The 14,172-nt window shown below is 42.8% G+C and overlaps 1 protein-coding gene across 3 annotated transcripts in view; it reads left to right on the top strand.

Annotated features, from left to right (window-relative positions):
* STXBP2 (syntaxin binding protein 2) overlaps nt 1-14,172 on the top strand; it is a 669,892-nt gene that overhangs the window by 298,471 nt on the left and 357,249 nt on the right. For all 3 annotated transcript variants that reach the window (XM_069603863.1, XM_069603862.1, XM_069603864.1), the window contains exons 9-10: nt 4,083-4,213; nt 5,399-5,506. In XM_069603863.1, coding sequence (XP_069459964.1) covers nt 4,083-4,213; nt 5,399-5,506 — 239 coding nt within the window. The remainder of the gene's footprint in view (nt 1-4,082; nt 4,214-5,398; nt 5,507-14,172) is intronic.

Genomic DNA, 14,172 nt, shown 5'->3' on the forward strand with positions numbered 1-14,172 from the left:
GTTGATGCCAATGTGCAGTTTTTATAAAGTGCCCTGAAATAGCCTTTTCAGGCTCAATAGGTTGATGTGCTTGTTAGTATGGCCTATGAGTGTTGGGTAAGATTTTGTAGAGTACAACTGGGGTGGGACTTTAAAAGACTTATCTGCTTGGTATTAGTGACCCAACTTTTAACATTGGCCTGTACTACACAAGTCGGTAGAGTGGTTGAGCAGCCACGCTTTTCTTAGAAGGGGTACTGTGAGCTGTAGAGCAGTACAATGAAATCAGTAGTGACAGGTGTAAACACTTATACACTTAGTTATATTAAAAATATTTGTATAGACAAAGCCAATGAATCGCACTATTTTATGCAGCCACTAATAGTAACATCAAGCAGAATTTCAGAATCAAGGTATTCAACTAGCAATAATGCAGGTAAGTAAATTCTTTTCGTACTTAACCATTTCAAGCATACAGACATCAGTTAAGGTCAGTAGTAGCACTTATGGTTTACCATACAATACCGAGCTTGGAGGGAAAAAGTGTTGGCGTAGAATAGAACACTATAGCACTGTAACAATAGTATTTTCTCCCAGGTTATATAGGCAGTCTTCTATCCCAGCATTAATAGTGTAACACAATTCAAACCTGTAAGGAAACAAGTACTGCCAAAGCCAGTAGGGTTCAGAAGGGATGCCTTTAGGGAGCAAGGACAGCCAGTCAATAGGACAGTTTTAGTTCTGATTCATTCTTCTTAGAAAAAGTTAGTTGAACAGTCAATAGTTCATTGAAGAAAAATCCAGGAGCTAAAGTGAACTTACCTGAGGCGCACAAGTTGTTAGGCCTGCACAAGTGAATTGCAGTCATCCGGAAAGCTAGAAAGGAGCACTCGCCAAGCTAGGAAGCGCTAGATTTGGCTAAAGGTGGTTAAACCCAAAGCCTCACAGTACCTTAGAATTGATGCAGATGTTCCAGCTGGCTTCCTTCTTGATGAACACCCTTGTTCCTGGACCTGGGTTGCGGTGACGAAACGAAGGACGTCTGGCGGGCTTCTGCAGCAGCACTCTCGAGAGGGACTCAGCAGCAATGGATTCCACTTGCTTCAGCGGCTCTTTGTGGTTTTGGTGACTTTTTCTCAACAGCAAAAAAGAACTAATAGCTCTGGTTGAAGTTTCCTTGATCCCTCGGTCCTGGACTCTGGATGAAGAATTCCTGCTTCTGGAGGTCCTTGAAGATGCCCACAAAGTTTTGGCCGGATTCGTTCTTGGGAAGACGTTGCACTCGTTGGTGGTCCAGGTACCCTGGGTATTGGGAAATTTCAGCCCAGGAAAGTCAAAGCAACTCAGGGTTACCCCAGGATGAAGCAGGTCTTGAGGCTACTTGGTTCCACCAGCCTAAGTGAGGAAGTTGTCCTTGGCGGAGCTTCCCTGCCGATGGGAAACTGGGTCAGCACAGCTGCATGGCTTCACCAGTGCTTTCGTGGCCCTGCAAGGTGCTGCCGGTGTCTCTCTGCGTCGTCTTCTGATTTGATGTTCCAGTGTTCGACTTTGCCTATAGTCCCAAAACCTTTGCCTCATATGTGTAATTCCATTCATTCACAACACTAGGCTGTCGATCACGCAGGGGATGGGCGTCCTCTAGGACAGCCACACGCCCAGTTGGAACTGGTTTCGGCCAGGCATGCCTTAAAACAAAGGCCAGTACAGTTTTTGGCTCCTCCTTCACTTCCTGGCTTCCCAGACACGCTGGAGCCTGGGTGGGATTCAGGGCTGAAGTCTGCCAAAGGCAAAATGCACAAAGGACTCAAACCCAATTCAAACAGAATAAAAACCCAGAAGGAGCTCCCACACAGGAAATGGTGAAAAAAAGACCGGGGCCATTTTGGTAAAATGTTCACCCATGGGTGTTGTACTGCAACTGATAAATCAGCCTGCAGATACATGGCTCAAAGGTTATAAAAATAAACCACTGCCACCAGCCATTCAAGTTAGTTTGTGTAACAAAGTGTTACATGACAAGTGGGTAAGGAGTTACTATGTAAACCCATAGCACTCCCCATAAGGTGGTGTGTGCTGGATCCACAAAGTAAAAAGGTAAGTAAAACAAAAGTTGTCCTGTTATTCTTGGGAATTGTAGTTCACACAAGAAAATGTATTTAAACATTTAGAGGAGTCCAAGGGACTCCTCAGTGTCCCTGCACAAAGGGTGATGTGTGTCTATATATAAAAAAACAGATGCCTATGCAGTTTACCAGACTCCTTTAAAACATAAGAAACACAAACTCTTAAAGGGAAAAGGCATGAATGAGTGAGTGGCAAAAAGGCCCATTCACCCAGGAGGTTAAAATCAAAAAGGTACCATATTCCAGCAAAGGGCTGGATGTATCTAGGTTTAAAGGGAATGTGCATAGAAACTGAAAATTCTCAGTAACAATGAGCAAATTGAAATGAGCAACATGATAGGTACTTAAATGAAGCTCACCCCCTTCATATTTCTGCACACTGTAGCTGTCCTCTGTCACAAGATTTAAGCAATTCACAAAGAAAGGGTGATGCATATTTTTAGACTTTTTTGGCCTACACTCTGGAACTGACTTATGGAACAAATCTCAGCAGGGAGTCCGATCACGTTTTCTGCAAAAGAATGAAGGCCTTTCTGGTGTGGGTCTTGTTCTGTATTGTACATTGTAAGTAACCTTAGGCACTCTTTCGGGGTTCTGTTGCAGAAATGAACTTGTGGGTTTCTTGGGAGAAAATATCATTTGAAATGTTTTCTTTAACAAATTAAGTATGTACGCTTGGAGGTCGGACTTTTCCGCTGCACATAAAACACATCTTTGCCAGTTTACTCCTGGTGCTTGTCAAAGGACCGTATTCTTTCTAGTTTCCTTGTTTCCATTGGCAGTCTTTTGCCAAGTTCTGGTCATGGGTCTGGAATGGTCTTTCAAGTGGACACAGTGATCCTGGCATGCATCTCCTCGGTCCTGTGTGAATTTCTTTCTGGACTGCATTCTTGTTCTCTCGTTTTAGCTTGAAATGTAATACAAATGTCAAGCTCTCCCTGCTTCATGTATCAACGTACTTCTTTTTCAATTAACTACTGTAGCAAGTGCTTCCTGTTCTTTCATAGTTTGAGGTCATCTCGTATTCCAATACCACCTTTTGCAGTTTTTGGTTAAGTAGGACATTTTTCACAATCCATGCACGATGGTTTCTTCTATTCTGTGAACAGATCTGTGTTTTTAAGAACCTTTCTTTCACTTTTGTGTGTAAGGAGTTTACCTTTTTTGTAGGACTGAACCCACCCTGAATGTTACGTTCCCTCTCAAAGTTCAACTTACAACCGCCTCTCAATTAAACTATCCCCTGAAATCTTCGTTTTTGTTTAGGGTAGTACTGAAATGAGAACGAAATGCATTTTAGTATTCAAGGTAAACGAAGGCCATTTTGGACTTTACACTGGGAGTCCTCTTGAGGGATGGCTGGCTCAGCATAAATGTTTCTTCTGTATTACATTTCTCCTCTCGCTCGTGGCGTGCCTGCATCGGGCAAGCATGCTGAAATTACTACTGGATCCCGATTTTAGCTACACCGCCACATGCTTGGTGAAAATCTAAAGCTCTAAGGTAGAACTGAGGTCACCTAAAACATGTCGGGGTAATGCCCTCTGTTTTGGAGGCATCTTGGCACTTCCCAGTACTCTTTAATTCCAGACAGAAGTATTCTTACAGTTTGCCTTCGGACTACACCTCCCAGCTACTTTTATCCTTCTTAATTTGTTTCCATAATGTGGCGCTGAATTACCTGAAGGTACGAGTAAGAATGGGGCTGTTTGATTATTCCAGTTGGCTTATTTACTTTAGCAGCAGCCCTAGCCCCCTCCCTTTCCTGAAGGCTGTCCTCTACTTTAAACTGTGCTTACTACAAACCATGGGAGCTGAGATGTATCACGCTTGTGCTCTGCATGTGCACAACCGCTAGATCATGTGTTATTTCAAATGATATGAACTCCGTTTCCATTTATCTCGCCATGCCCGAGGTTTCTCCTGGAGATTGGTACCATAATGAAACCTACAATTGCTCTGTTTCTCTTCTCTGCCCAGGGCCCAGATAAAGCTCGATCTCAGCTCCTGATTATCGATCGTGGCTTTGACCCAGTGTCTCCACTGCTCCATGAATTGACGCTCCAATCAATGGCCTATGATCTCCTCGATATACAGCAGGACATTTACAAGTAAGTAGACATTGAAGTGCTTGCATGCCATGGGAACTTGCATTCTGTCTTGAAGGTGTTAAGGTGTAGCCAAAGGCTCTTAGTACTAATGTGTCATACATTAGTTGATGTTCGGGTGCAGAGGTCTTTGTTCCAGGTCATACGTTCTGATTTGTTTTCCATCCCCTTTCATGCCTGAATTGCTGACCCTTGAAGGGCAACAGTCAACGCACGTGGTTAAGTTGGACATTCAATAATGTCCAAAACCGCGTAGTCACCCACCCCTTGAATGATCAGTTGTTTATTTTCTGTGGGTTCCCTTAATTGGTTCCTTCGCTCTGGCCATTCCGCAACCAGTCATGTAGCACTGAACCTGTAACCAGTGGCAGGGTATAGGTAGCCACCCGTTGGAATGTCCTGAATTGTGTATGTTAGATGGGAAGTGTCAGTCACTGCAACCCTCTTATGTTTCTATTTCAGCAACTTGTTTGCAACCATACTGAAAGGTAAGCCAGCCTACATACAGTCATGATGGTGCCCTCCTTCTATAGCCTTTCATTCTTTGTTCTTGTGTATGTGATCGCTGCGTTCCAGGTCTCCTCAAGACATCAAAGGTTATCTTATGAACGACATCCCTGCAGTCTCTCTCCATGTGATGTGTCCTCTTCACCAGGCGTATTTTGTTTGCTTTTTCAAAACAATTTAATTTTGAGTTATTAAGGAAGCATTGACGACATACATGGGATCATAGGGAGTGGAGGCAGTTCATCATATGGTAACTAAGGCTGATATAGTGCTTTAAAGCAAGGTCTGAAAATATATTGCATAGGTTTTTTAAATATCTAGCAAGAGTTTGATTTGGCTCTTTAGCATCCTTGGAAGAACGCTATGACCAGAAATACCAACTGCAGATGTTACAAGGGTAAATGCTGCTGAATAATTAACCTGGTATTCCACCATCTGTCTGCAACTGTCCTAGGAAACATAGTATATGGAAATCATATAGCCCTCATCTCTTGCTCACTCAATAATACTTCCTAAACGTTTTGCCCATCTCAAAGTGTAATGCCATTTGTTTCCATGTACAGTTTGCATCTGTTCTATCCACGAATCATGGCAGATCATTGCAGAAAGATTAATTTAGAGCCTCAATTAATAAATAAGAGGCCATACTCACTAGTTTGTTTGGTATCCTTTTTTTCACAGGTACGAGACGACTGGCATTAGTGACAATCGTGAAAAGCAGGTACTCCTGGATGAAGATGACGATCTGTGGGTACAGCTCCGCCATATGCACATTGCTGATGTCTCCAAGTGAGTATGACAGGCGAGCCCACTGCCAGTCAATCGTTGCAATGTCAGTTACAGGCTTAGCATGTCCACCTGAAGCACATTGTTCTGTTTCTAAATCCTGGCTCGCTAGGACCCCTTCCAAATGCGGCCATGTGACTATCTTTAACTCCTGTGTGGTGCACCTGCAGGCCCGTAAAGTACTTCTCCCAAGTATTGCAATATCAGGGCTCCCTCCCATGCACTCTGAAAGGAGGCATGTTTAAGAAAAGGCCTTGAATGAATGCAGATCTGTGACCATGCCTTCTTCATGTATGTGATGACTAATGTTTTCTCACATCTTAAACCTTCATTTGGGAGGCCCTTGACCCCAGAGCACCTTTTATTCCTTGTGAAGAAAGTTATGTCTCTAGGGGTCTGTGTGCTACCTAAAAGTCTCAACTCTCTGTCAGAAGGGTATTGCAATTTTATTTTTGGACAATATTTTAATAGTGATCAGTTCTGCTATGAAAGTATGGTGGTGGATCAATTCCGAGGGTAACTTGTTAGTGAAGATGGGCAACAAGCAAAACGGGTAACGTCACTGTTGGGACTGGATTTTTATACTCTGACTTGGTGGACAGATTTATAGGAGAACTGCCTAGTTAGTGAACCGGGACAACTCTGAGAGCTGTAGCCAAACCAATCAAGGTAGCATGGAGAGAGGTCAATGCTAAGTATCAGGAAGGGGCGAGCCTGGGCAAGGGTCCACAATGAATCTACAAGGTAAGTAATCAAGGATTAAAATTAGACAAGTAGTTAAAATACTATATTTATGGGCAAGCAAACATTATAAAAATGACTATAATAGGTAGTAATATTACACAAACTAATAATAAAAGTCCCAGTAGCCACTGTAATGAAATCACAATACCCTCACCACACAATACTGAAAGGAATGGTTATGGTTAGATTAGTAATGGCAGTTCACAAGATAACAACCCTAACTTTAGAAGTACAAACTTAAGTTGACTAGAGCCTTGTGCCCTGAAAGTTCACAAAGTTCCAAGTAGATTTGTTAGGCAAGAAAAAATTAGGAGGAGGGTTTTGTGATGGTAAATCAGTTCCGGAAGTCAGGTAAGTGTCTATTCTAGTGAATGAAACTGTCCTCAGTGTTCAGAGTGCATGCGTGAAAAAGCAATGAGAAAGCCAAACTATTTTGAAATTTAAGAAAACGTTTAAAAGGGGTATTGGAGCTTCAGGTAAGTACACCTGTAGGTCACCCCGTACTGTGGTTTCTCTTGAGCCTTAGCAGGTTTTCAGAGGTTGTATTTCCCGCAGTTTCCTCCGGACCTTGGTGCCCAGGAGTTGCAGGTTAGAATGAATTCCCGGTCTGTATGCAGTGATTTTGTCGAATGGATAATAACGAATAACTTTTATGTCTAAACATTTAAAATTTAAACGGAGAGGGTCTTGGGGTGTGAATATAAACAAAAGGAAACGGGGGTCATTGGGGAACCCCAAATACAATACAAAAATCGGTATTTTCTTCGTTATACATAAATGTTATTTTCTATTTTCCATTCGTTAAAATCACGAGTGCAACATGTTGCAGTTGAAGAATGCAGCTCGCTCAAGTGCAGGCCCACTTTTGTCAAGAGTTTTCAACTTTAGCCATTTTATTTGAATAGGTTGGATAAACGCCTCACTATCCCTACCCTGAAGAGGATTTCCCTGCCTAAAATAAACTAAAGAAAACACTATAACAAGGATATCTGACCGTCACACTTATACAACAAATAAAGAAAAAAGGAAATGCATGGCAGTTCATTTCAATATAATATTTGATCTGCTTCACAATATGATCAATATCTTTCATAACATGGATGAGTTCCCCTTCCCCAGATCTGAACAAGAGTTTTTCTCAACAGTCCAAAAGAAAGAAGGAAATCCCGTTTAGCACAAAGTTCCAATATAGTTCTTAAGGTTTGTGCTCAATTGCGTAAGTTCTGTTGCTTCAATAAAGTATCTCAAGAATTCACAAGTTCACACTCTGGAATAAGAACCGTCTCACATTTGTCTTCTCCAAGGAAGCAACAACAATGGCCTTGGTCAAGGTAGTTGTTGAAAGCGAGCCCCATTTTACAGGGGCGCCCCTAAAATACAGGGGACCTATAATCACCATAAACCAGAGTAAATGCACCCCTCTAGGGAATCAAAAGCCATGAGTCTGTCTTGCAGATGATAACAAGACTTTAATCTTTACAGCTCATGAGGATTGGGGAAATGGCAGAGGACTCTGCCATTTGAGGCCATCATTCTGTCGTCGCTGGCTCCCTCCCAGGTCCTCTGGATACTGGTGCTGTGCCTGGGGCTTATATACCCTTCACTTGGTCACTGGATACCAGCAGAGCTCCTCCAAACGTGTTCTTCTTGCCATACAAGGGATGATGCAGTGTCTCCAGTGTTGCATGGCCAGGTTCCCTACTTTACATAATGCTGCATTAGCAGGAATACTTTGTTGCTCTTATTTAGCATAATTTACTATGTTATAAACATTCATACATAAACACATCTTCACGCCATTCCCTCAGCACTTAACTCAAACTTATATTTGATCTGGTCCAGCAATTCCTACAGAAAAACACTTTTCTAATTCTCTGTCGTGCTGAATCCCCATTGGCCTGTGATTGACAGGAACAGTTGCTCATCCATTTCGTTCTCTCTTCCAGCCTTAGATTCAGTGACGCAACACCGCACACGAGCTATGCAATCTATTCTTAGCGCAAGCACATTCCTCTTTGGCAGAGAGCCTGCTCTTTACTGTGTGTTTTACACAAAGCTTAGATACAATGTACAACTGTTTTACATATAAATCCATCTACATAGTTGTTTGCACTTAGATTTCAATCCTAACAATCTTTATTTAGTGACTGCCACGCGTGTGTGATTATTTTTGCATGAAAAAAGCTTTCTGAGTGCTATAGTGCTTAGAAGTCTTGCCTCATTGTAAAGCGCTTGAGGGGTGCAGCAAGGCGCTAGCTCCTTCCCAACATTGTCATGACTTGTGGTTTCAGAAAGAAAAAAAAAATATTCTGACTCTTCCTTGAGTAAGAACCGGTTTCACCTTTGAAGCAACAAATAATGTCTTTGCCAGGATGGTTTACTGCAATTTTGGTTTAAAGGCCTTCACAATTCTTCAAATGTTTTCAGCCAACATGAGTTGTTGTGAGAACCACAGTTCAGCGTTTGCATCAACTATCTGGCTCCTTCCTTTGCAAGGCTCTTTTAGTCAACAACTTCTTGCCCTACGGGTGAACTTCCCTGCCCGTCTACTTCAACAACAAGAAGAGAAAAGTGCTTCAGTCGTAACTTCCAACTTGGAAAACAACAACTTCATTAGGCTTCTTTAACATCAAACTTTCAACAAGTTGCAGGGAAAATAAGGAACTTCATTAGTGCTCTTTTAAGACTTCTTGGCAACTATGCTCCTCTCCCTCTGGATAACCTTCTCCAGAAGGGCAGCCCGTTTGCCACATTTCTTTCCCCTTTGTACCAACAACCAAATAATGACCAATAGGTAGTCTCACGTTTCCTCTACCTTGGCTTTGGCAATGTAGGTTTCTATCACCTGAAGATCTGTGTGTCTTAACAAATGAGCAGAAAGTCTCACAATCATTAATCCTCTCCATCTTCCCCTCTTTCCTTGAGCACCGTTTGTTGCATTGGTATTGTTAGTTGGTAATATACTCTTGGCTTGAGTATTGCTTGTAAGCTTTTGGACCATTACCTCTTTCCCATGGGGTTCTTGGGATTTCCACACTCATGTGCTTATTTATACAGTCATTTCGTTTGAACAAGCACCACATTTTGTTTCATATAGTTTGGTATTCAAAATTACTGCTACTGTTTCACTCATTCGCGAGTAAAGCAGCAGCCTGCCATGAACACGCGGAGAGCGTTGGAGCGCTCCGGAGTCACTTGCAAGCTGTGAACTCACTAGGTAAGTCGTTCGATTACGCTCCCCTCTGTGTTTGCAGGGCTTCGGTACTTCTGGCTCCTCGTTCAGGTGGAGCGCTTCCTATGGTCCTCCTCTGCTCATTCCACTGAGGATTTGAGCCTCCTCTGCTCCTGAGAGGGCCAGGTGCAACCCTGCCACCTGGAACCTCCAAACAAGGAACACTTCCTTTGCTACTGCTGCTTCCCGCTGCGCAAACACTGCACAAAGAAATTTCATTGGGTGTGCATCTCCCCCCGCTTCCCGCTGATCAACCTCTGCAACAAGGAGAATCGTAGGCTCTTAGGACACGACATAGCTTCTGGCGTTTGTGGTCCCGGCACCTTTTCTTGCCACAGACTTCCCTATTAGCTTCAAACTCGGCTTGCGTTGCTGCTTCTTCCACTGCTCTGCTTCTCTCTCTCTAATGCCTGCACCTGAGGGGGCTTTTTAAGCCTCCCGGCCCCCTTCAGGTGTAGGTAATTTGCACTAATTGGATCGCTCCCACAGTAGTGTTCCTCTGCATTTCTCTTCCTCGTCCCAGTACTGCGGGAACTATGGCACTTTGAGATCCCTGCCAACAAAGTTCGTTTTTCTAACTCTTTCTACTTTACATCAAGTTATCAACAGATTAGGGTTTTGGGAGAAGTTAAACAGGGGAGTGTCCCCTTCCTCCTGACCTGTTCCCTCCCCCATGTGATCCTCCCGCAGAACACCACCTTCAGGATCTGGATCGGGAAGCGTCTGCCTTCCCCTGGCCACATGAGGAAGGTCCCAGGTCGAGGTTTTGGGGGGAATCATTACTGATTCATCACAACACCAGCAGTTGTCCAATCAAGGACCACTGGGGTTTTCATGCAAGCATGCGCTCCAGACTCGCAGGCACCAGTATGTGTATTGGGTCCAGACAGTCCCAGCTCACATCCTGGGAACACACACACACTTAGTAGACACACACAGTAAATGTGGTAGGGCTAACGAAATGTATTGCAAAAATAGTCCAAATACAACTGCTGCCACCAGCATGTCTTCCAGAACATCCAAATGTAACAAATTTGAATGTAGGCTAGGGTCATACAAAAGAACCCTCATTTCACTGCATTGTGCAATGACAAAATGTTACCCAAAAAATAGATATGTACCCAGAAAAGGGTGCAGTGGAGTGAAGCTGAAGGCTTCACTTCACTGGAAAGTCAGGATGAGTTCAAAAACAAAAGCAACAAATGTGGCTGTCATTAGAAATGGAGGGAGAGCAGCTAAAAAGATTAACTGTCACTATCAACCCAATTTGTGAAAGCCTACTGAAGTTTTAAAAAATGCCTTACTAGGACTATGGGTTTGTGATACATTTGTAATTTTAGTATAGCAGGTGCAACAACCATTTTCCTAATTTAAATTTCAGAGGACATTCTCCATCCAAAAAGTTTCCCCTTTGCTTGATTATCTTGCGTAGCAAGACCTGAACTATGTTTTTTTTTCCTTTTTTTATTGATATAGCTCATAAAAAAATCTACTTTTCAATATTTTATCACATTAAAATATTCACAAAATATACATACAAAATACATGTAAAAGATATTAAAAAGGTGAGGAAAAGAAAAGGAAAATTACTCAAAAGACATTTGCTTAGTGACATTGACTCAACTGAAGTTAATATGGTCAGTATATCTAATCAACCACTGTCTTTTCCTTTATCTGAATTTATTCGGCCTTAATACTCTACGAATTCCAATTTCAAATTCTTCAAAATGTTCACAAAAGAAAAGCCCACAGATAGATTCTCTGTGTGAAATAATCTTGACCACAAATCATTTGCTGTCAGTATTTCAAAAGGTAGTAAATATTTAAGTATCTTATTCGTTCTTTCAATAGTTCAGCACAATCTGTGATTAAATGTTTCAGCGTTTCACGTTTTTTTGTTGACGGAAGCAACACTTATCTACTTGAGAGCCCATTTTGCACCTATACATAATCTCATTTGTATACCACCGGTTGAACCTGAAGCGCATGAAACCGGATCTATATGCCATGCTAGGAGATTTTAACAATTACATTGGAAGAACCCCACATTTCTTTATACTATTTGGGTTCAATTGAAAATCTTTGTATCGCATACATTGTTTTCTTTGTGTGATCCAGTCCATTTGCCATTGTTTCTTTTTGGCTTTGCCTGGGTTCGTAAGCAATAATTCAAGAGACATTTATGCCTCTTTCATAACATTCTGAATTTTAGATCTCCATTGTGAAATGATGGGGGTCCCAGCCTTCTCAGGTTGATTCACTAGGTTTATTGCCAGCTTCATAAATTACATTACATTTAGGACATAAGGTAAAACACTGGCAGCCCATCACCCAGGCCTCTGGCTGACCAACTGAGCAGTTTAGAACATTTGCACATGCATTCCAACACTCAGGCATAAACACTCCACATAACATCACAACATTCCTTCTGCAAAGCCAATCCATACACAATACATCTCCTCCCTTTAAATTGGCACATCACACACAGCAAAGCATTACACAACACACCTCCCCTCTTCCGACAACACACAAGACATCACACAACACACCTCCACACACACCAACATACCCAATTCACACCGACTCCCATCATCAGGGCTAGCAGACAACACATGCTCTGAGACTCTACCACTCACCTCATACCCGATGCGCTGGCCAGGCACATCAAGACCAACAACCAATATCACTGTCACACTCCGGACCCTGATGAGGGTGGAAAGAGTCAGAGGCGCACATAGTACAGCTAAACACAGCCGCATGTGCACAGAGCAGAAAAAATAACTTGTTTGTGGTGAATAACCACAAAGTCAGGGTAATGTGTGACCATGCAATGCCTAATACCAGAGACATGCCCATACTAAAACTGGGGGCGCTACCACCCGTACAAACATACCCCTAACCATGCGTGACTTATGTTGCAGTCACACCCATACTATACTGGAGGCGCAGCCCCATATAGCATACTATGTTGCACTACCTCCCAGATACCCTGGTGGCATACCCATCCACATCCATACTGAATATTGGGCTGAAGGCGCTACCCCCAGCAACCACATGATAGATAAGACATGCTGATCTGGCACTCACACCATCAGCAAAACCATACTTATAATAAACTTCACCCAAAACCAAACACATGGGAGGCGCTACCCCCACAATCACCAGCCAATCGTATCCATACCCATAAGAGATAATTGAAGGCGCTACCCCCAATCTCGCTAAACCCCCGGAGCAATACAGATCTTCCATACTGTACACCATACATCACATATTTCAGTATGCAGTTTACATTTGATTTGATGCATTTCTTAAATGACACAATATATATCATGAAGCTCGGAACAAATCCACCACTAAAAGTTCATGTCGTAATTTAGCGGCCTAAATGCTGAAAATCCTCAGTTACATCTAGTCTCTAAAACATTAGATGCCATGAACCCGACCCAAATCCAATCCTAAAAGTCCATGTCACAATTATGTGACTTAAGCACTGAAAATCATCAAACAGTTAATTCTAGTCAACATGACAAGCATCACAACTACTAAAACTAGCTGTTTTATTTGGTAACAAGTACCAGATATGCTCCATCCATACCCATACGTTATTTAAAGAAGCACCAACAAAAACAACCATGCTTCATCCTACATAACCCTCCAAGTACATAACCATGTTGCAATGAGCAACCTACCAGCTGCAATTCCTCAAAGGAGTTAACTCTTGAATACGCAACCACACGCTGTTTGCAGCTCTCCCAGTAACCGAATAGCTTTTAGAACTTTCCCTCACAATTACATTCATAGTATTGCCTCAATGGTCTGTAGACCTATAGACGGAAATTCTCAAAGACGTTAATCCCTGCAACCATATGCCAAACACTTGTACCCTTGCCAACCAGGAATAAAGGATACAATATTGCAGGTTCGACATTCCGCCAACAAAAAAAAATACAGAATATGTCATAGCAACACCGGATCTGTCCCATGACGGACCAAACAAGTACCAGATTCGGTTTTGGATTGGAACTGGCATGGACAGACAATCAAAAATGATGCTCCGCAACTCCATAGAGCTTCATATCACATATCCAGTCCTACCACTGCGGTTCCCTTTAACCAGTCTGTGTCTTCTCCAATGCAGTCCAGCAGATCTCAGCACAACCACTCCTTACATATCCCGCTCTTCTTCCTTGAACTGCTACGGAGTGACAGCCTCACATTGATTGTAGCGTATATTTAAGAGTTTGGCTTCACTACCATTAACTTCCTTGTCACGTCGTGGAGGTTGCAAGGTCCTTTTCTCAAAAGATCCCGTATCCTTGTTTGCAATCACAGTGCTCATTTAAAGGAAAGCGTGCGGCTCGCAGCGCCAACCCATCAACAGGTAAGAGAACCTGGAGCTCCGTGGGGGTTCCATGCTTTTGCCAACTCCGCCTGTATCACCATGATGTCACCATAACACTAGGACGGATCATGTCTCTCCCAACCGTCATCCGGAACTGTGCAGCACTCACATCATTAAGTACAAGCAACCCCTGTATGCCGTACACTTATCAATGGACCCAGTGGACTTGGTTCCAACAGTCCCCGTTAATTTAAATCACCAATATGGCAGTGATCACTTGGGGTTATGCGGTCTCCCGAAAATAATCCTGTTAAAGACCTGGATGTTGCTCCACCGGGAGCAGAACATTGC

This window comes from Ambystoma mexicanum, chromosome 3q, assembly GCF_040938575.1.
Source record: "Ambystoma mexicanum isolate Mex_15411 chromosome 3q, UKY_AmexF1_1, whole genome shotgun sequence".
In the NCBI taxonomy this organism is placed as follows: domain Eukaryota; kingdom Metazoa; phylum Chordata; class Amphibia; order Caudata; family Ambystomatidae; genus Ambystoma; species Ambystoma mexicanum.